This window comes from Tachypleus tridentatus, unplaced genomic scaffold (genome assembly GCF_004210375.1).
Source record: "Tachypleus tridentatus isolate NWPU-2018 unplaced genomic scaffold, ASM421037v1 Hic_cluster_2, whole genome shotgun sequence".
NCBI classification, from domain to species: domain Eukaryota; kingdom Metazoa; phylum Arthropoda; class Merostomata; order Xiphosura; family Limulidae; genus Tachypleus; species Tachypleus tridentatus.
Genome location: NW_027467782.1, coordinates 44,185,926 through 44,210,156, shown reverse-complemented (window position 1 = coordinate 44,210,156; position 24,231 = coordinate 44,185,926). Strand labels below are relative to the sequence as shown.

The window sequence follows — 24,231 nt, the reverse complement described above, 5'->3', positions numbered from 1 at the left end:
ATGTTTATAGCTTCACCACAATAATTTCTAATACGTTTTGTGTATATTCATAAAACTCTCATCAACTGTGAGTAATCACTAAATCATTTGTTGAGAAAAACATAATTTATGTTGAATTTATAATGAAGTCTACAAGAGTCTGTGACTATGTGGAATCAGAAAATTGACTACTGTGGGTGCAAAGTGATTTTCATGTAGATTAAAAACACTTAAATCATCAGAAATTGAAACAACATAAATAAACTTGAAACATTTTAGTCAGTAAAACTAGACTGTATTTTTGTATTATTCTACCCAAACTCTGCACGAGGTTTGTCAATGTTACCAATTTTGTAACAAGAAACTACATTTGTTTATTCTAAATAGCTTTTTTTGTAACAATTTTATTGCCCTCTGAAATACGTTTAACTAATATGTCTACCAAATAGGTTGTAAATCACTTGAAAACATGTAGCTCACATTATCTTAATGAACTATATAATGTGCATGAGCTACTCACAAATTTTTTAGCGTACCTCAGGAAAAATTGACTGCAATCACAAAGTAATAACTACCAGAGTTTCCGTACTATAAGTTCTAAATATGTTTTGTGCATATTCACAAAATTTTGCAAGCTTTCAGTAAGCATCTCAAATGTTTTGTACACAAAAATAATATTTTAAAATATTACTGAAGATTTGTTCATGAAATATTGTTCTTTCTGTGAAAAGCTTCAGGTGTCATTTGTATAATGTTCAGAATCTCCTAGGGAAATGTCAAATATATTATTTTCAGTAAAACTTTATAGTTTGATTTTCTTTACTCTAACTCTGTGAATTCAGCCAATTTGACAAACCTTCTAAGCCACTCAATAAAAATACAAATCTGACTTATCATTTTTCTTTCTTTCTAAAATGACTGCAGATTGTAACAGAAAATAGCAATCATTTAAATTAAATTGCTTTTAAAATTTGTAACAGTCTACATTCATGTATACGTAATTACACTGCTGGCCAAAATCTTAGGCTAATGAACATAAAGAAAGATATGCATTTTACATCGTCAGACTCAATCATTTATTTGCATAGAGCTTCGAAAGGGAAAATAAAAACTTTTGGCATCTAATAGGAAAATGTGAACACTCTGAAATTAGCCTAAATACCAGCTGGTCAAAGTTTGAGACAATACCCAAAAGTCCTTAACAGGATAGGAAATGCCCAGCAAGAGGTCTCAGTAGTGAGTTGTATTATGGCTGTCACTGTGAATAACTTCAGACATTCCCCCGGCATGATCGATATAAGCGTTTGCAGAAGACTGGCTGGAATATTATTCCAAGTGGTGAAGTTGGCTTCACGAAGATCGTGCACTGTTTGGAATTGCCGTCCATATCTATAGACTTTCCTTGCCATCCACCCCCAAACATTTTCAATGGGGTTCAGTTTGGGCAAATACGCTGGAAGGTCCAAAGAATCATATTACTCCCCATTAAAAATTCCTTTGTTCTGCAGGCACTGTGGATTGCAGCATTGTCCTGCTGAAAGATCCAGTTATTTCCACACAAGCGAGAGCCTTCAGTCAATAAGGATGCTCTCTCCAACATGCCAATGTAGCCAGCTACTGTTTGATGCTCCTGTATAATTTGAAGTTTCATTGTTTCATGGAAGGAGAAAGCACCCCAGATCATGATGGAATGTCCTCCACTGTGTCGAGTAGAAAGTGTCTCTGGTGCGATATCTTTATTGAACCAGTAACGTTGGAAGCCATCTGGACCATCCAGGTTAAATTTTTCTCATCAGAGAACAAAATCTTCGTCCACTTTTCTACGTCCCATGTTTGGTGCTTCTCAGCAAAGTTTAACTGAGCTGTTTCGTTATGTGGAAGGAGGCGTGTTTTTTTGAGGCATTTATGGTTTAGAAGCTTTTCTCTCGTAGATGCTGTCTCATTGTTATTGAGCTGCATTCTGAACCTGTAAAGGACTTAATACGGTTTAATGGTTGGCTGGTATCTTGCTGGACAACCTGTTGAATCCTCCTGCGCAACACCGGTGAAATTTTCTTAGGCCGACCACTTAAAATTCTTGTTCCATATCCCTCAGGGTTTTTTAAGAATTTACAACAGCAGTTTTACTCTGCTCAGTCTCACTAGTGATGGTACGTTGAGAGAGATTTTGCTTTTTGCAGCTCGACTATTCTGCCACGTTCAAACTCTGTCAACTTTTTAGCCTTTGCCATGTTTTTACCCAATGTAACACAGGAGATGTCAGTGGGAGGTGTTGACAATGCTAATGCTTGAACACAGATGACTAAATTTCGTGACGTGTTTACTAATTAACTCTTCATTTCAGTATGGTCTTAAACTTTCGACCAGGTAGTATTTAGGCTAATTTCATAGTGTTCACATTTTCCATATTAAATGCTAAAAACGTTTTTTATTTTTATTTTTCCTTTTTTTATTTTCATATTTTGAAGCTCTACTCAAATAAGTGGTTGAGTCTAACAGTGCAAAAGGCACATTTTTTCTTTATGTTCATTAGCCTTAAGATTTTGGCCAGCAGTGTATATAGTTTTGTTGCCCTTGACCTATGTCAACATAAATACACCCATCACACAAGTTATAAATCATTCAATGAACATATAGCTCATGTTGTTATTGTGAATGATGTGACACGTGAAGATGTTCATTAATGTACATTGTGGTTTAATGTTTTGCTTCATGATGAGTTTTGTTTTTCAGAAGTGAAAAAAAATGAGTGAATCAGTTATGGTACTTTTAATATTACTTGCCCTTTATGATTTATAAAAAAATTACAGAGTAATTATTTACAATTTACTTCAAGAAACTAATAACTTGGATGGTTTATTATAATGTTATGTAAAGCTGTCATCTGTAAAGTTGGTTAGAAAGGATTTGTCTTTATTATTAAGCCTGTATGGTTCACCAGCTTCCATATTAAAGATTTTAGATTGACAAGTAAGATCTATAAAATAGTGCATGTAATGTTACACCAGAATAAGATTAATAACATAAATCATAACATCCTTTACTGGCCAAGTACTGTTTTCCAGTAAGAAAAGAGTATTATTATATCACTACATCTGTATCTATTAATAAATCTTGTGCATCATTATTTAATGTGTTATACATCTAAAAAATTCTAATAGTTAATTGCTTTGTAAATGTGACTTGTTGCTCTAACAGATGAAAGAGGTTTGTAATTTTAAAAATATTTTGTTCATGTATGTTCATATTTATGTAAAAGTTATTTTTAATGGCCTTGTTAAAGATTTGATGTTCCAGCGAGGAAAGAAGATTTCTTTAACCAGCTCAACATGCTCAAATTGTGGATTTTATTTTGAAGCGGAAAAGATTTAGTTATAATACAGGAGAATTTTATGCATTTGGCAAGTGAAAAAACATATTATTTCCCGTAATATATTTTCACATAATATGTATTTAATTTCATCTCTATATAATTTACTGTGCATCAGAATTATTGAAGAAATTTCATAAGCTGAATTTATACTTTTTGTAAATAAATTTCCTTATTATGAACTCAGTCATTAGATAATCTGGAAGAAAACTGAATTTTTTCAATTAATTTTATATAATATAAAATTCTTTTATGTATCATACTTATATGTTTTTCCTTGCATTTTAAAATAATAACATTTTGTGATGAGTTTATAATAATTAAAATGCATGTAGTTACCTTTTTCTGAAAGGTGCTAAAAGTATAAAAAAAGTTCCAAACAAAGCAAACTTTTCTAATTGACTTTGTGTAAAACTTTATTACAAGTAAACATAATGAAATGCCTTAGAGAATAGCTGGAAGACTTACAGAAAATATTACAAAGTACCATCATATACAAGTGGTGATACAAATTTCAGTTTTGAGTACAAATTAGCTTTCATTAATTATATTTACTGTTTTGCTGTGACCTCTGCTGTGGGTGATTCAAAGTGCTTGTGCCACAATCACCTACCATGTTGTACACAGGAATGAATTAAACACTTTTATGAAGAATCTATGTTAATAAATTTAGTTTTTAGTTCACTTTTATGTTTTGGCCAATCAGTTTTAACTTCTAAATTTTTACAAGTAACATAACAAAGGTTGTAAGATATAACTTTCTTATATTGTGTTAGGATTTACTAGCACAAACAGTAAGCTACTAAAATTTACATTAAGATAGAAACATGAGCTAAACATAATCACAAGTAAGAATCTGAAATTTGCATAGCTGACCTTTTTGATTTACTGATATATCCTCAAATTATTTGGTCCGCATGGTCAGATGACAGGGTACTTGAATCACAGTCTGAGGGTTGCAGATTTAAATTCCTGTCACATCAAACATGCTTGCCTTTCAACTGTCAATGCATTATAGTGTAACAGTCAATCCCACTATTCATTGGTAAAAGAGTGGTTCAAGAGTAAGTGGCGGGCAGTGATGACTAGCTGCCTTCCCTCTAGTCTAAATTAGGGACATTTAGCAAAGATAACCCTTAAATATTTAGAAGAAATAATGTTAAGAAATCTGTTAATTAAAAGCTACAGTGTGTATTTTTAGGGTTAACATTTAAATATCTGTGTCTTAAAATACTCTTTGGGTTATAATGTTTCATACTTATCATCATTATATTTAGTTTTGACCGTGCACTGATCAGCTGCTGATTTAGTTTCTCATGTATATATAAAATCCCAAGATGGAACATCCACCTGAACATTTCTGTCATATTAAACTTTACAATTTAAATTTAGAGACTTGTATTTTTAATGTAGTTTGACATAAGACTGTTAGTGTGTACTAGAAGTTCTGTTAGTTATCACACGATGTGAACAGTTAATGAATCTAATTTTATATTGCAAACTGACTAGAAGTGTTTAATATTCATAAGTTAATACACAGAAAACAAGAACCTATAATTATTAGAATGTATTGATTGATCAATTGGCTACCTTTGCTTATTAACAGTTGATAATATCTCATAAGTTTCAATTGGATTAAGTTTTAGTCCTAAACTTTAATAGTGCTGAATAATATTCATAAATATAAAAATTAATAGTGATAAATAATATTAACACTCTTTGTGTATGGGGTCAGTCCAATAGGGAAACACTTGCTCATGTGGAGCTGTAAGTACTAATTTTTACTATAATTCTAAATTTATGTCGCATTCATTTATGAAATTTGTCAAGCTTTGAGTAGCCATAACTGTATTGTACACAAGTAATCAAGATTTCTATTAATATATTCCCATAAAGATCTATCTGTGAATTTCCAAAGCCTTAAATGAATCAGTCTGAGTGAAAGTTTCCATGCTAGAAAGTTAAAAAAAATACTTCTTTTCAAAGCTAATTTTCTTGCAGAACTTTATATTTTATCTACTATTTTTTCAACCCTAAAACTAATAATAATAAAATCATCAATGTGCAGTGAAATGAGAAACTGAAAAATATGAAATATAATGAACAAACATGTTTTTTCCTCTCTGAATGCTAGGTTTTCTATTTTCTTCAAAGTTTCAACTTGGCATTTTCCCATACTTTTCTTTTAATTTTATGGTTTTACTGCCTGTACATAGAACAAATGTCTCCTGTCTAAAGCTTAGGAAGTTGTAACATTGACACATTAACTGATGTATAAAAAAATAGCTGTACATCAGTGGAAAACTAAAGATGTTATGAGAACAGTATAATTATGGTGTTAGAAAAACATGTAAGTTCAAGAAGTTTTTATAGAAATGAATAAAATCCCTGTAACCCTGGTTATTCCTGATACAATCACACAGAAATGGAAACCAATGCACAGTTAATTCAAATAATTTCAGTTATGGTCCACTCTGTATTTTATGTAGAAAGTAAGCAAGTTTCCCTAATGTTTAGGTCAGTCCTATATAGTTAGCATTGTAACAGGCAAAAATATGACTATGTGTTGTGACATAAGACATATGGAGTCTTGATAATAAACAGTTTGGAAAGAAGTCAGTTAGTTCTGCTCTTAGACTGTAACCAACTATAACTGTACAGATCATTCAAGATGCTATAAAAACATGTAGGTTCAAGAAGTCTTGATAGAAATGAATAAAAACCCTGTAATTTGAGCACTTATGAAAGGTGGAACTTTCTTCAGTTACAAATTAGAAATGGTGGTGTAATCAAATGAGTAATATACAAATAAAGTTAGTTTAGAAACATCAGGAAGGTCATCTGGTTTTCCAAGAAATGTCTATTTCTCTATGTTCTGGTGTAAATGTCTCATTTCCAGTATAATGTAGCCAATGGTGAGAATGTATGCAAAAAGGTGTAAGGAATATTTTACTTTAGAAATGGCTGAATATGTGTGTATTTAAAACGGTACTTCAGCATTTAAGTAAAGTAAAGGTGACACCTGGAGACAGGTTGAAAATGATATACAATTCAGTTTGTAAAAAAAAATTGGGGCCCGGCATGGCCTAGGTAACTGTAATCTGAAAATGTATAATGTGACGGTCAATAATTCATTAGTGGAAAAGAGTAGCCCAAGAGTTGGCGGTGGTTGACTAGTTGCTAAATTAGGGACGGCTAACACAGATAGCCCTCGAGTAGCTTTGTGCGAAATTCCCAAACAAACAAAATTGTAAAAAATTATATGAAAAATTACCTTAAAAAAATGGTATGTTTTAGTAAATTCAGCTTTCACGTTACGAGAAGAAATGAGCAAAGAATAAAATAATTTTTGACAAAGATGAAACCAGTGAACGAAGATCATCGATTCCAGGTTCTAGATTGAGTCCAAAAGGTTGAACAGTATTTAGATTAGCAATCCAATAAGTTTTTTTTTACTTCTCTGTAAGATTTAATTTTGAATCTTGTTTTCAATGGTTCAACAAAACAGTATAATGAAACCTTATTTCATCAAAATAAAAAAATTAAAATTTGGTAAATAATAAAATGGTTATAGTACTTGGCATGTGTGTGCTTGGGTTCATTACATTATGATACGTGGTTCCAATATATGATATTATATATAGTGATGAATAAAAGTCATTGCAATCACTCTTTACATTGTTGTATTAAATATTTTCATGCCTTATGTATTTATACTGTGTTTTTCTCCTATTTTTTCAGGAATAACCAAGCTTATCAATGATAATGCGTATGAAGCTACCTTTCCTTTACATGAAGTCAGTTAACTCATTGGATTCTTCTTTCCAAGTGTGCTGGATGTACAATTTTTCATATGTTAAAAGTGTCGTTCACAGTTATTTCTACAGTCAGTGTGTGTTATATCAGGTTTATGACCTGATGAATTTGTGTGATAGGGTTGCTCCTGTAGTTTGTTATTAATATTATTTTCCAGTAAAGTGCACTTTAACATATTTTTATTAGTTGTCATTATACTTGGAGATATTTCACTTCCTGTATCAGTAAAATAATAGTTATGTTGACAATTTACTTTGACGTATTATTAGGGGGAATGCAATTCTTCAGATGACGAAGCTCCTCGGAAATGGTTAATGAACAACTGGGCTTTGTTTTCGGCAATATGTAAAAAACAACCTCTTGATGACATCAAGTGAGTGTTAATAATTAATTACCTGGACAGAATTTGTTTAATATAAAAATCACTTGGTGAAAGTTTTCAGCATAACCTAAAGATTGAAATTACCAATTATATTTGTACGCCATGTTTAGAGTCTCAAGTGGAGTTTTATTCATACTAGTTGTGTTTTAAAAGAGATCATTCCAAATACAATAATTATGTATAAGGAGAGTCAGTCATGATATGAGGAAGATAATCCTCTCATGTTGCTAATGTATTATTTTCATTGAGCTATAGAATCCTATAAAGATGTTGTAATAACTGAAATAGATGTAGATCTAATAGTATTAGTATGTAGTTAATTATATGTTTCTATTATATAATATAGTTTTAATTTCTGAATATCAAAAGTAAAATTTAATTTGTAACGTCTTAGTGTTCACATTTCTGTATCACGTGATGGCACTTGTTTATTCCAAATTGCTCAACTTAGGTAGTCTTTTCACTTGTATTTGATTGACTGAGATTGAATACAACTTTCAGACTTACAGATTTTCCTAATACAAAACATAATGTTATAGTTACCAAGGCATCCCATAAAGCTCTCTTCTCTTACATACAGTCTTTCAAAAAGGTAAATAATTCTCTCTCTCTCTTTCTTTCTGTCTTTGACATTTGCTACTACATTATTGATAACCATCAGAAAATAAATATTTAATCTTCTATTTTATGTATAATGCCATCTCGTTCACAGGATGGCTTTTAAGTTTTCGGAACATAGATTCAAATCTGCTAGCACTAAGTTTACTTTAACCAGCTGAGGAAGTTGTTTTGATGCACAATGTTTGGTTAGAAACCAGTTAAATTGTAATAATTATTGGACATTGTATGCTTTATGTTTATTATTGTTTGTTCTCTAAATTGTGTTTGAAATTAATAAATAATTTTGGAAAAAAATCAAAAACATCACCATTGAAAATTTGGGTTAGCATCTCTCAACACTTTAAATCTTTGACAACAAAAAGAATTACAGCATTCACAATTAAGTACTAGATTTTTGTTATTTTTATGTACATATTTGGTTTGTTATAAAAGTAAAAAAAATACTTATTAGGTAACATTAGAAAATGTAAATGAAGAAATAGATTAATTTGTTTGCAATATATGTATATACATGTGATCGTGTGTATTACATAATTTTTTGCTGTAATTTGAACTAAGTGTATACAAGGTGATTCCTAACTTGTTACATAAGCATAGTATACAGGAAGTTGTCATATTTAACTGATACAAGACTGACGATAGTCGGGATAAATAATGATAAGCTTTTATTGTAATCTGCAGGGATTTTAGAAAGGAAAAATATTATTTCATATTTTTTTGGTTACAAGGTTAAACAAATGGCCTAAGCTCATGCAGTGTAAGGGTAGAGATAATAATGCACAACATATAAATTTTTACCAAAAAATAAGTTGATATTCAATTAGAAGATTCTGGAAGCTATACAAATGAAGTTTGGAGACTGTAATATTAAAGATATATAAATTGTATTAATTTTAGCATGAAAATCACCTTGCTCTCATACTAGTCAGAGTTTACAATTAAGACAAATATATACAAAAAAATTATTATGGATGTATTTTTGGGGTTTCTCATTAGTTATTGTATGTACTATATTTTGATAAGAATCACTTCAATGTTTGTTCCTTTCAATTTTTTCAGGGAGTATTTTGGAGTTAAGATAGGCCTGTACTTTGTTTGGTTTGGATATTACACCTGTATGCTGATTCCAGCTTCAGTAGTAGGAGTGTTGTGTTTTCTGTATGCTTCACCTTGATGGGTGATGCTCACAGGTTTGAATAAGGGGAGAAAAAAGAGTTACCAAACAGTTTATTATTTTTATAACTCATGTTTGATCACTTTCTAAATTATACCTCAGACAAATCAGTTACATAGAGCTATGTGATTGATGGAATGTGGTAAGTGATTAATCACTAAAGTAATTAATTATTTTCACACAAGCTATTTGTAGCTGGAATAATTGTAAAGAATAATAATTGGAACCATTAATTTTATTGGTTGATGTGTTTTGAACCATTAAAATATTTTAATAATTTTGTGATAAATTGATTTAAACATAATTTCAATTAGTCAGTTATTTTATGTGGCATTATCATTGAAATTGATAGTTGTAAATTATGATTGATATAAATGTACAGCTGTACTGTGTTTATTATATAAACTTGAAACAAAATTGAATTTTTTTACAGTAAGGACATTTGTGAAGACTACAAGAACACCATTTTATGTGATGTAGATATGGAATATCAGGACAGACATGTACTTTTGTCAGAATAACTAATCTTTTGACATTGGTGCTGCTGTATTTTTGCTGTTTTATGTCACTCTGGGGTAAGTATTATATAGATTTACATGTTAAAGTTGAATAAATATTATTCTCTACTTAAAACTCTGTTAGAACTTTCATACACAAAATATCAAATTGTTATTGAGTTTTAATACTTTTTTTAAGTAATGCTTTTCTTGTGACTATTTTCTTTTGCATGTTGACTATCCAACATGCATAGTAATTTTGATTTTATGATTAAAATACTTGTATGCATCAGAAAATGTTCAAATTTCACACACAAAATTTTTTATAACCTCAGATAATTATCAAACATTTTGTACAGAAAAAAACTTAATATTTTATCTGTTATTTTTACTAATAAAACTCTATATGGGCTTGATAGATTTGACCACTATAAACAATTACGAAATTAATATAAAGAATGCTTTTTTTTCATTCTGAAATAACTACAAACTATAATTCATATAAAATAGCTTAAATTTGATAACATTAAACATTTATGTACAAGGGAGGACAGAAAAGTGCCTCCCTTGAAAATGTTGTTAATTTATTTGATATCATATTTGAACAGATCTCATGAAGTGCATTTTACACATTTTTCTGTTATCTAATAAAATATATAACAAATTAACAGCATTTTTAAGGAGGGCCACTTTTCTTGTCCACTCTCTGAATATACATTTATTATTTTTATTATATTGATCTTTCAACTGTGCCTGGATAACAGTATAGAAGTTACAATGACATGGTGCATGTGTGCTCATGTTACTATGTACAGTAATATAAAACTGACCTTTACAAAGGACCTGAATTTTGGGAAAGTAACTCACTAAGAAAATCCTTATGACATGTGTAGTAATGGACACCCATAGCAAAAGGGTTACTTCAACATAAAAACGTCCAACATTGTATATTTACACTACTTGAAATGGCCTTAATTTCAAACCAACATAAAGCACATCAAATTTGCTTCACATCCAAGACTTCAAACTTCTATAACTAAAATCTCCCATCAAAGACTTAAAAATAATTCCAAAAACATGTTATTACTTTGAGATTTCTTTATCTGTAATTTGGGACTTTTCAAGGAAAAAAGGAAACACTTTACAAAGTTTTTAATTACTAACACTTTGGTGAACAAAAATAATTGAATTAATTGTCACAAGTCACATCAGTTTAAAGAGTGATTTATATTCTGTTACAATTTCTGTCTTTACTGATGATAAACCTTTCACTTTGTTTTTATTTACTTTCAGCTGTAATATTTCTTGAATTGTGGAAAAAGTATTTGGAAATAATTACCCACCACTGGGATATGACTAGTTTTGATACTTTAGAGGTAATGTTTACCTTAGAAACTAACTTTATCACAATGGGCTTGTGTATTTAACATGAACTTTTAACCATGGCAGTATACCTACTGTGATTCTGAAGGTACTAGTTGTGTCATCACAAACTTTGACAGTAATCATAAAATATTTTAATTATATGTTGTCATAGTGTTGACTGTTCTGATTACAAAGTGATTTTTTATGTTAAAATTAGAAATACTTCATTTAAAAATTTTCAATTATCTGTTATTTTACAAACTATAACTCTCTAAATGATCAGTCAATTTAAACACCCTCATAACCATCATAAAAAATTATGAAATAATTGTAAATTACATTTTTATTGTGCTAGAATGTGAGCAATTTGTGACCCTAAACTGTGATAGTTTATCCTAAATAACTAAAAACTTGTGACATCTGTTTATTCTTAATCTCATAGTTTTATCGACTTTTGAACTACATGTAACTATTAATACTTCATCACAAGTTTTAAATCACTTGGTGAACATTCAGCTCATGTTACCCTATTGAATTACATTAAACAATATGAATAATTTTTATTATTGCTGATCTTTATTTTAGCTAATCTAACCTAACAACTTTCTTGTTTTTTCATTTTAGTTACTTTTATAGTAATAAATAAAGAATATTCATGAAAAACATAAAATGTACTGTTTACCAGCATCTGTTTTTGTTCTTTACTAATGGCACTACCACACTATATGCCCCCTGTTAGTACAGCAGTAAGTCTATGGATATACAACATCTGAGAGAACTATTGGTAGCTTGTAAAAGAGAGGCTGTGATTGGTGTGCATGCCAAATGACTCTAATTTCCTAGTGTATGACATCATAAATAAATAAAATAGAAAGCTGTAAAATTTTTGCCTTGTCTGAGTAATAACTACAGTGGAACCCTTCTAAGTGGCCATCCACCAGGTTTGGTCACCCCTTGAAAGTGGTCATTCAATCACAGTCCCTTTTTGTTTACATAATCCTTAATTATGTACAGTGGAACCCCTCTAATCAAGCCAGTTTGTCTCAGTTACGAAGGTGGCTGCTTTAGAAGGATTTCACTGTAATTTACATAAAATCATTCAATAAGTAAATTATAGAAGAAGGGAGAATCTAAGAACTTAAATACAATTAAAATTTGATTCAGTAATTACATTGTGATGTAAAGTTTACTTGTATACATCGATAATAACTAGCTTAATTACATTTTGAATTTAACTCTGTAAAAGGTTGTGACATATGCAGTTTGACGTTCCTGATGGGTAAATGACCTTGTTTTCCTGCCTTGATTGGGTGTTCAGGACCTTTAACTTTGTTTGTTTCCAGTATTATATTTACAGCTATTCTCTAGTATTTCACTTTGAACATCTTTTCAAACTTTGTCTTATAAAAATAATATTTGAATGTTTTCTAGAGGTATTCTTTTGAGAAAGTTTCTCAAAAATATATGTTTAAAATGTAAATTTCTTAACACACAGATATGATGTTTTACCTGAACTCTTGATCATAATGTGGTTTGTTTTTATATCACCAGGAACATCCAAGGCTAGAATATTTAGCTAAGTTATCAACATTAAAGAAAAGGAAAGTAAATTTATTACAAGGGTAAGAACATCACTATTATCAATAATAATAAACATCAAAACAAAAATCTGACTTTTTTGTCCAGTTTTTCCATTTGTTTTGTTTTTATACAAGATCTAGCTGTTGGTGATGATAGTTTTGATTTTCAGATTGTAAGTTTTATGATGACAGTAGAAGTGTTTGGTGTTGGTTTTACAACAAAACTGTAACTAAATATACTCTATCAAACAAAATTAACAAGCTGTGTATCTTTTGTATGAATTTTTTCTTAAAAATATTGAAAATTATTCAATTTAAAAAAATGCCTTATTCTTCTTGAAAAATACAGTTATTTTGGGTAAATGGTCTTCAAAGGTATAATTTAAAGAAGGTGATAAAACACTTTTTTTAAAGTAATTCAGTATAAATGCACCACATATAGTTTAAAAGATAACAAAGTATAAAATTAATGTTAATAATAAAAGTTTAAAAGATCTTGATAGAACATTGTTTGAGATTGAAAGTTTAAAATGTGAACTTTTATGCTTGTTTGAAATGTTCTGATTTAAAGTTCCTGGCCTGGCTGGCTGCCAGGTGGTTAAGGCACTTGACTCGTAATTATTATGTGATGGTCGATCCCATTATTTGTTTGTAAAAGAATGTCCCAAGAGTTGGCAGTGGGTGGTGATGACTAGTTGCCTTCCCTTTTTGTCTTATACTGCTAAATTAGGGACAACTAGCACAGATAGCCCTCGTGTAGCTTTGTGTGAAATTCAAAACAAAGCAAATCATTTAAAGCTCATTAAATTTTATCCCTTTTTTTAAACAAAACAAAAAAACAGGTTAGATGTTCCAATACCTAAGTTGTGGTTTTATTATCTCCTTCAAAAATAATGTAAATTGAACTTCAGAAGGAATATTACAGTAGTTTTTCATCAGTTCTGGTTCTTTTTCTAAGGGCATGTGTTTGAACTTTGTTTCTTACGAGTTATGAAAATTTATTACTTAGTTTTTTTACTGATGTGTTTTTCTAAATGCTTCTGTGATGTACACTGTAACATGTAAACGAATCATGTGTTTCGTTTTGGAAGAGACGAGTACCACATACCATGTTTTCCTGATCTGTGGTGTTACTACTTGAGAGTATTTATGTATGAATTAATTTGAAGTATATAGGTGTGTACACTAAAGTTATGTAAACGTTTAAGATTTCAAATTTAAAGAAGAACCAATTATGAGAACAATGAAGTTTAGAAACAGGTTCAATAGGTAATGAAGACTTTATTTAACACAGTAACAGTGTTTGGTCTTCAGTGGGAATGAGAAACTTATCTATATACAGTAATATGTATGTATGTGTATGTGTACATTATTATCAAAAATTATTAATTTGGGAAGCGATGTAGGGATCGTCAGAAAATTTGAATCAAAATATAAAAATTGTATTTTCAAGCTGACAACTCGGGACTCTTAAAAAATAAACAAACTATTTTGATAAGTACTGTAGGCATGGAGCTAAAAGAGGGGTTTATAGCTTAAGAAAATAATACAGACATTACTTCCAGCTGTAATTATTTATTTGTTTAGAGACTTTAGCTATAGGCTTGACAATACAGTCTCTGTTTTTTCATGTTGTTTCTTTATTTTTCTGACAGTCTAGAATGAATTTTAATTATATTGTTACTTAAGTTGATTTTTATATTCATTTATACAGAATACATTCTAAACTACACAAGTGCATCTGAATTCAGTTGAATGTTACATATTTCTTAACAGTTTACTGTTACTTCTGCTTTATGTTCCACTCATCCACCACATATTAAAAATAAATAACAAATGTACAAGAGAAAATAAACATATTTACTGGTATACACCTGTAACATAGAAACTGTAAAATTGTTCTCAAAGGACCATTGTGAAGGTAAAGATTGTATGATCACAAATTTAATGACTAGCTTCCATCAGCTTGTACTGTTATGTAACAAAATATGAACAGCAACAAAGGAATCTCAACACAATGGAATAATGTTTCTTTCAATATAATACAACAAAGGTTAGTGCAACATAAACATACACAGTCACATGCTTACTTTGATAGGTTTACATAACAAATATGTTTGTTCTTCAACAGCCTGCTGTATACAAGTGTTTTTCAGAATAAAGCAACACAAATAATTCATTCAGTGGCACACTTTGCTAAATTGCCAATTACCAATAACATTTACCACAACTACCTATTTAAAATTGCAATAGCTATGTGAAAGAGTAATATATGCAGTGGTAATAAATACTGAATATGTACTTGTGACTTCTGCTAAGTACAAAAGACAGTAGAAAGAATTTCTAATGTGATATTGAATAGCAACATCTGTTATGGTAATCATCTAGTGTCAAACACCTGTTGACATATTGCCAGGGAAATAAACTTGAGTAATAATGAACAACAATAACAATATCCAACATCAGAATCCCCTAATTTTGTTGTGGATGTTTTCAATAAAAACACTAGAAATGCACAAGCTGTAGTTTCCAACTGATATACATACAAGTAAAACACTGGATTTTATGATGGCTAAAAATGAAGAACTTAGAAAATTTCTTACTGTGACATAATTAAGGATGGGGAAGTAAGTTTAAAGGTACTGTCAGTTTCTTTCAGAAATCTCAGTGGAGTCCTGTAACACAATAAATATCATTTGAAATAATTTTATAGTGGAATCAAAATGGTGAGTTGTTGCTTGTGTAAACTGTCAGCAATAGATCTACAGTTTTATTTGCTTACATTTTTTTATTTTCTCTATTTGTGGATTTTAAATACGTAGTTTTTAATTATCTCCTATGTTGACATTTTTAATGCACAGCAATGAGAAAATATGTGTTTAGAGTGAGACATGACCCCCACTAGGCACGTATAAAATTATTACAGTAGAAAAACAGCTCTTTCAAATCAAACAAGTGTTTAAAACATCTCCTTAAATAACGAGTTGTGTTTTTTGAAGTAATTATTTCTCAAGGTTTTGTGTAAACTTGTTTAACGTAAGTCCACTCAGAACAATTTTGCATCTGTTATGTACTTATAACCACATAACGCATCTTTCACTGAAAAATAATTAATTTTTAAGTAAGTCATGGACATTCACAGTATTCCATATAGCATATCTGTCAATGTTGTGGTTCAAAATGCTCAGTCGATTTTGTTGTAGTTTTTGTGTAACAATAACATGAATAAAAAATAATATGAGTAATATAATAATATATAATATAAGTAGGCAAATTTTAATTTTGTCTCAACAATCATGAAATCATGTATTTTGCTTATTATCAATCTTTTGGTGTTCCAATCTATTTACAAGAAAGGTTTTCAGTGGTGTTTCACGAATAAGTCTACTTTTAAAGGTTTTTTTACCCAAATGATTAGAGATCACTAAAAGGCTTAATAGAGATATCCTAGTACCACAAATGGTACTGTTTTAGAGTAAGGCTGCATTCTAAAATTAAGATGATTTTTATAACTTCATGGTCATTGATTTTTGGTTCTATGTTTAAAGTAAAATTGTTTTCAAAAGATGCACTTTGTAAACTTGGGAGGATTTTTTATTATTTTCAGTGAATCCAGTTTCCAATTTTCTGTAGTATAGCATTTGAGACAGTTATTTCTCATAATTATATCTCCACAGAGAGGTGTACTGTATTTTAAGATGGCTGGTATGGGTATTAAAACTTTCATTAAAATAAATTAGAGAACAATGTTTCAACCTTCTTAGGTCTCTTAGGCCTTCAGGATAACAAAAAGAGTTTTAATACCCATACCAGCCATCTTAAGATACATTTTTTACTTCACGTGGGTTCCTCATCATCATAAGAGAGATACAGTTTTTCTGCTGTTTCATCTTCTTCCAAACCCTTTTCAATCGACTGCCATACCTACATATCTTGGAAGATTATCTTGAAACTTGGCAGGGTCATACTTTGGTCCAATATAATTTATTTATTTTATTATATTAATATAGGTAATTTTCTAAGACAAAAATATTATTTTATACAGTAATTAATGCAGTGGAAAACTGTTCTCATTGTGGGAAGCAAACATTATTTTTTTGGTCTATTAAGTGTGTTATCGTTTATTTATAAATTAAGAGTTGTGTAACTTCTTTCCTTAAAATTATATTTACAAATTACATCAATAAATATATAAGCAGATTTAGTCCTAGTGAAAGTCTGGTTCTTGTTGTGAGGTCAGAACTTTAAAACTCTGTTGTTTCATTAACAAAGGTTTGTCGTACGTATCGTAATCATCATCAGTCAAATGTCCACGATATTTTTCTTTCTAAGTTCCATCAGATATCTTTGGAATGTTTCCTCACGTTGGATGATAATGAATAGGCTTTGATAAGGAATTTAAAAGTGGTAGAGTTGTCAAGAATAACGACCATTTTGATCAAGTAATTATTTTAGTTGAGAATAACATTGTTATTGTCGGACGATGTAACATAAATATTTTTATTTAATGATAGTTCTTTTAAAAGATTTATTCAGGGCTTAAACGGAAAGGACGAACATTAGGAATAAAATCACAAGAAGTAGAAAAGGCAGATTTCATTATTTTCGTCATGAAAAAAATTACTGATTCGACAAAGAGTTACTTTGTCTTTCACAAGAAGGTCCTTTAGGTGTCTGTATTGTGATTTAAAAGTGTAAACTATGTTAGGTACATAGAGTTTACGTGGTGGAAGAGACAACTGAAGACCTTTAGCTATCACTGATTTACACTGATTATTTGTGTTATGATTACATAGGTTAACAATCTGGTCGCCAGGATGAAACTAGGAATGAATGCTGTTAATCAGTCAATTCAGCCTCAAATTTTGGACATGTTCACACTGCACAATTTGTCTTCGTTCCATTGGTTCCACTTGTTTAGTACATCGGTGTAATCAACACTGTCAACAATCATTCTAAGGTTAGTACAATACACTTTGAACTTTTCCAGTAAAATTTATGTTCTGTTGATGTTTTGTACGAAATTCTTGATCCAACTCCACCAAACATGCTCACCCTTTATGATGTCTGTGTGGGGGAGGGAGAACATTGTTAGGGTCAGTCTCACTATTCGTTTGTGAAAGAGTGGTTAGTGGATGGTGATGATGAGGTACCTCTATTCTTTCACTGCTGAATTACATACGACTAGCGTTGATAGCTCTCGTGTAGCTTCAGCCCAATGTAAATCAAAGCAATAGTATCTTCAGACAAATCTGATAATCCAACAACTTTTGAACATTTTGGTTTGGTTCTTTAAAGTGGAGATACTTTGGATTCACGTTTCGAAGAATGCATTCTGAAAAAAAGCAAATTTCAAGGTTGATGATTAATGGTATAACTATATTGAAGATGAAGAAATAGATTCAGGAACAGAGATAAAGTTTTCAATATTTTACAGATTCAGTATTTAAAGCAAAAAAAATAAAAAATCTTGATGATGAGAAACCTACTTCAGATAAAAATGTATATCAGAATGGCTGGTATGGGTACTAACACATGTGTTGTATATCAGAATGGCTGGTATGGGTACAAACACTTTTACTGAGAAGGAGAGAAAAACATTTCGACCTTCCAAGATTATCTTCAGGTGAAGAAAGAGAGAGTTCGCAAGTGGCCGTTGCTGGACATATGTCTCAGGGACGATGGTATAAACCAGTGGTGCACAAACTTTTAGAGTCAGGGGCCATAAAAAGACTTCTCAAAACCGTTGGGGGCCACAAAAAGTGAAGATTAAAATCGTCCCACAGTTGTTTCACACAAAATGGACATCACATTTAAGAACACACAAATGACGATTACATTAAAGTGTTTGCACATTATTCTGAGAAATGTTACAATTCGTCAACTGTCACAAAGTCAATGCGATGGATGGTGCTGCATGTCATCTACGAACTTAGAAATGTCCAGCTTGATGCTTGACGTTGAAAGACGCAAAATTGCTTCCAGATGATTATCAGTCAGCTGATTGCGAGTGTTGTTTTATTCAGTTTCATATACGAGAAAGCCTGTTCACAGGTGATGTGGACAAGTGCGTTCTCTTTCAGATTAGCAAATGTATCAGGCAACGTTTTGTAGAAGTCAAGCAAACTGTTTTCTCGGTAAATAGCACGCAGTTCATCAGATGCTTCGAGATCAGTAAGTTTGAGCTGATATTCTGCTGAAAAGTCATCCACTGACACACTGAACGGATCAGCACAAAGTTTCATCAACAATCTGCATTGGTCAAAGCCGTGAGTGAAACCGTGAGTTGAAGGATTGGATCAAAGTATCTAGCTTCCCAACATAAACTTGTGTGTCAATGTCCTGATTCTTCTGTAGCTGTGACTGAAAAGTGGGAAAGTGCACGAAGTTGCCTGATGTTGTCTGCTGCCAGAATAACTGCAACTTTGTCCTGAAAGCTGAGACGTGATTTGCAAGTTAACAGACAAGTCGATTTTTCCTTGCAACTTCAAATTCAGATCATTCAAGTGTTGTGTCATGTCGACCAGAAAGGTCATATCAGCTTACCATGTTGGATCAGTCATGGAAAGTATTTCTATCTTTGTTCTTGCTTCTGAGGAATTCTGTCAGTTCATTAATCAACTCCAATAATCTTCTGAGCATCTTCCCTCGACTCAGCCAGCGTACTTCACAGTGATACACAAGGTCACCATAGTCTTAATCAATTTTTTTCAAGAAGACTTTGAAACTGACTGTGATTGAGCCCTCGTGATTTGATGAATTTAATGGTTTTCGTCACTAATGCCATCAGTGCCTGAAAACGAAGTTCTTTAATGCACAGGTTCTGTTGGTGAATAATGCAGTGCAACTTCACCAACTATTTATTCTGCTTTCCTCAATGCTTCATCAACAGTGCTACCAGCCCGCTACTTTCTCCGGTTATGGCTGGTGCTCCATCAGTTGTCACACTTACCAGTTTCGTGAAATCCAATGAAACACTACTATACTACTGTCTCCTCGAACAGAGCAGACCCTGTTGTCTGACCCTTCATGGGACCATGCTGATTTGTTCCTCTGTGATATCAAACGATGACGACACACCATGAAAAAAAACTAGTAGCTGTGCTGTTGAACTGATGTCAGTCGACTCGTCTGCTGCTAAAGAGAAGTAGACAAAGTTGGCTGCTTTATTTGAAAGCGGTCTTGTCACATCTGCTGAGAGGTGTGAAATTCTTCACTGAACTGTCGTACGATTCAAAGCCACCATCTGTAGCTTGCGGACTGCTTCCGGACACAACTTTTCCGATACAGTAATCATGCATTGCTTGACAAAATAACCATCAATGAACGGTTGGCCAGATTTCGCTATCATCAACGAAATATCGTAACTGACCTCACATGCTGCACCTAAATCTGCTGACTGCTTTGAGAACACGTTCTGCGACTGCCGCAGAGATTCAATTCGAACTGTTCGTTCATCAGTGACTACGTTGTGGAAATCTTTATGCTTCGACTCATAATGACACTTTATATTGAATACCTTCGCCACTGCTACTGTCGAATGACACAGCAGACAAATCACGTTCTTCTGTTCTTAAAGAAAACAGTACTGTGCAGTACAATCATCATGAAACTGCCGGTTTTCGTCATCAACTTTTTTTTACGATTAGCTACCATTTTGTGACGAAATAATATCAAAATAGGGCTCGTAAGTAAATCTCGAAGAACAATTGGAACGCGTGAGATTTCGTAATTAAGGAAATATTACGTCATTAAGCCAAAGATTATATGCCTATGCATTAACGAGATTTTCTTATTAAATTTTCTTTATTGCTCGACACAAATATGGAACCAGTGCCTAATCTAATGCATATTCTTCTATAGCGCTTAATCTTCGCGAACTCTCTATGTTTGAGTTCCCTGTTGGACATCGCGGGCCTGATTTTGTGCACCACTGACATAAACAGATACGGAAAGTTATTTACCCGTTGATAAAATAAAACGTGGTTATTTTGCTGTCGAAACAAGGGCAAACTGCTATCTGCAGTGTCGTGCATAGAAACAACAAAAACCACAAGAAGGTCTTTCCCCTAATTTTAGTTAAGCTATAGCTAGTAGAAAGGCCGAATTTACACCCTGAACTGGTCTCGCGGGCAGATTGAAATTTTTACTATGTGACTAAGTATCGGGAATGTATTGCTCGTGCTAACTACACACTGCTAGACAGATCACAGCCAAAAGGAACTTGCTTGATCGATGTTCACAGGTGTCCGCGACACACGCTTCGAAACCCCAGTCGTAATGTTTGTCTGTTCATTCTGTCATTGTTAATTTGTTATGTTACTTAATAGCATTACATACAGAGTAAGTTTTATATGTGTAAAAACGGCTCGTTTGGGTTGAGAAAATATTTTACGTAGAGGAGCGAACAACGTGGTCAGCTTCCGGTCAGTTACCTCTTTCTTTCTTTGTGAACCTGACGATGACCAAAGAAGGTCGAAACGTTGTTCGCTCCTCGACGTAAAATATCTTCTCAACCCCAACTAGCCGTTTTTACATATATATTTCTCTACAAGTGGGTTTTCTCGATATCATTAAAGTAAGTTTTACTTTGCAGGTAACATTGTTATCAAACAAATGAAGACAACATGTACTACTCAATGTTTCTCTTTATTGAATCACTAAATGTCAACACAAATATATATTATGTACACTGAAAGTTTGCCAAATTTCATACAGATACATAAGTCGTATCGATACAGTCCTATCGAGTTCTTCATGGTAAGTACTCGTATGTTACTCTTTTACCAACACATTTTTAATATTTAGTGTTTGAATTAATTAAGTACAGAAACAGACAAGGAAAGCTATTCAACAATTGATGAAACAAAACATGCTTATTGTACTGTCAAAACAAGGGTAAACAGCTGTCTGCAGTGTCGTGTATGGAAGCGTCATTAACCACGAGAAGGTCTTCCCTCCAATTTTAGCTAAGCTATAACTAGGAGAAAGGCCGAATTTACACCCTGACAGGCAAACCATAATTTTCACTTGGGGCACTCAACCGTGCGACTAAGCATTACTAGTACATCTGTTCAATATATTTGCCTGATTGACAACTTTACGTAAGCATCTGTAAAACATACATATCGTGTTGACTACTTTCCTGTAACCACTCAACAGCACACATTCCTGGTTTACTACTTAATTAATAGCTTTGAACAACATACATTCCTGGTTTACTACTTTATTAATAGCTTTGAACAACGTACATTCCTGGTTTACTAAATTACCCTGTACAAGTGAATAACACAGATACCTGGTTCACTAAATTACCCTGTACAACTGAACATCATAGATACCTGGTTCACTAAATTACCCTGTACAACTGAACAACATAGATACCTGGTTCACTAAATTACCCTGTACAACTGAACAACGTAGATACCTGGTTCACTAAATTACCCAGTACAACTGAACAACATAGATACCTGGTTCACTAAATTACCCTGTACAACTGAACAACATAGATACCTGGTTCACTAAATTACCCTGTACAACTGAACAACATAGATACCTGGTTCACTAAATTACCCTGTACAACTGAACAACGTAGATACCTGGTTCACTAAATTACCCTGTACAACTGAACAACCTAGATACCTGGTTCACTAAATTACCCTGTACAACTGAACAACATAGATACCTGGTTCACTAAATTACCCTGTACAACTGAACAACGTAGATACCTGGTTCACTAAATTACCCTGTACAACTGAACAACATAGATACCTGGTTCACTAAATTACCCTGTACAACTGAACAACGTAGATACCTGGTTCACTAAATTACCCTGTACAACTGAACAACATAGATACCTGGTTCACTAAATTACTCTGTACAACTGAACAACATAGATACCTGGTTCACTAAATTACCCTGTACAACTGAACAACGTAGATACCTGGTTCACTAAATTACCCTGTACAACTGAACAACATAGATACCTGGTTCACTAAATTACCCTGTACAACTGAACAACGTAGATACCTGGTTCACTAAATTACCCTGTACAACTGAACAACATAGATACCTGGTTCACTAAATTACCCTGTACAACTAAACAACATAGATACCTGGTTCACTAAATTACCCTGTACAACTGAACAACATAGATACCTGGTTCACTAAATTACTCTGTACAACTGAACAACGTAGATACCTGGTTCACTAAATTACCCTGTACAACTGAAAAACATAGATACCTGGTTCAAATTACCCTGTACAAGTGAACAACATAGACACCTGGTTCACTAAATTACCCTCCACAACTGAACAACACAGATACCTGGTTCAAATTACCATGTACAAGTGAACAACACAGATACCTGGTTCACTAAATAACCCTGTACAACTGAACAACATCGATACCTGGTTCACTAAATTACCCTGTACAACTGAACAACGTAGATACCTGGTTCACTAAATTACCCTGTACAACTGAACAACATAGATACCTGGTTCACTAAATTACCCTGTACAACTGAACAACGTAGATACCTGGTTCACTAAATTACCCTGTACAACTGAACAACATAGATACCTGGTTCACTAAATTACCCTGTACAACTAAACAACATAGATACCTGGTTCACTAAATTACCCTGTACAACTGAACAACATAGATACCTGGTTCACTAAATTACTCTGTACAACTGAACAACGTAGATACCTGGTTCACTAAATTACCCTGTACAACTGAAAAACATAGATACCTGGTTCAAATTACCCTGTACAAGTGAACAACATAGACACCTGGTTCACTAAATTACCCTCCACAACTGAACAACACAGATACCTGGTTCAAATTACCATGTACAAGTGAACAACACAGATACCTGGTTCACTAAATAACCCTGTACAACTGAACAACATCGATACCTGGTTCACTAAATTACCCTGTACAACTGAACATCATACATGCCCAGTTGTCTACTTCACTGATACATCTGTACAACATACAACTTTAAATAATAATTATAAATCTGTACGAAAAATTTCACTCAGATATACTTTAGACTTTATAATTTTGTAAGATTTATTGAGCGTAAGTCACAAAGATGTGAGAAACCAATCGAGACTTTCATGTTTCTTTATATGTAAAGTCTGACAAGATTCTACATTATACAATTTACCTGTTGTTTTTAACCCTTAATCTCAGAGCTTATAGACGTGTTTTAACAATAGACAATTTATTTACTGTTTTTTAACTTCTAATCCCAAATCCTATTGTTGTATTTGTTATCTAATTCTCATTTCTTGACATAGTAAATAATTAAGCCTCGTTTTTTGTACAATTTTCTTAGAGGCAGACTTTTTATCTCATTCTTTTATAATGTTACAGAATGCGATATCAACACCTATCAGTGAAGACTGACTTTGAAAGCAGCTGTAGACAATATTTGATT

General features: G+C 32.2%; 2 protein-coding genes across 3 annotated transcripts in view; one reads left to right on the top strand and one right to left on the bottom strand.

Moving 5' to 3' along the window:
- LOC143243070 (uncharacterized) overlaps positions 1-24,231 on the bottom strand; it is a 698,461-nt gene that overhangs the window by 232,226 nt on the left and 442,004 nt on the right. The gene's annotated exons all lie outside the window — the stretch shown is intronic.
- Positions 7,218-9,838, top strand: LOC143242760 (anoctamin-9-like). Of its 2 annotated transcripts, XR_013023207.1 has the most exons (3): positions 7,218-7,538; positions 9,228-9,358; positions 9,776-9,838. XR_013023207.1 is itself a non-coding variant. In XM_076486246.1 (2 exons), exons 1-2 carry the CDS (start codon positions 7,480-7,482, stop codon positions 9,340-9,342), a joined length of 174 nt encoding a protein of 57 aa, XP_076342361.1. In that variant the 5' UTR covers positions 7,218-7,479; the 3' UTR covers positions 9,343-9,366. The 2 variants fall into 2 exon arrangements, 1 of the variants encoding a protein (XP_076342361.1); XM_076486246.1 differs by lacking the exon at positions 9,776-9,838 and having other exon boundaries at positions 9,228-9,366.

What these genes read in the sequence shown, in the direction of transcription:
- LOC143242760 (XM_076486246.1), top strand. Translation starts at nt 7,480, where the DNA reads ATGAACAACTGGGCTTTGTTTTCGGCAATATGTAAAAAACAACCTCTT. An exon ending in CAACCTCTTGATGACATCAA is followed by an intron (nt 7,539 to 9,227) that starts GTGAGTGTTAAT and finishes CAATTTTTTCAG; the next exon opens with GGAGTATTTTGGAGTTAAGA.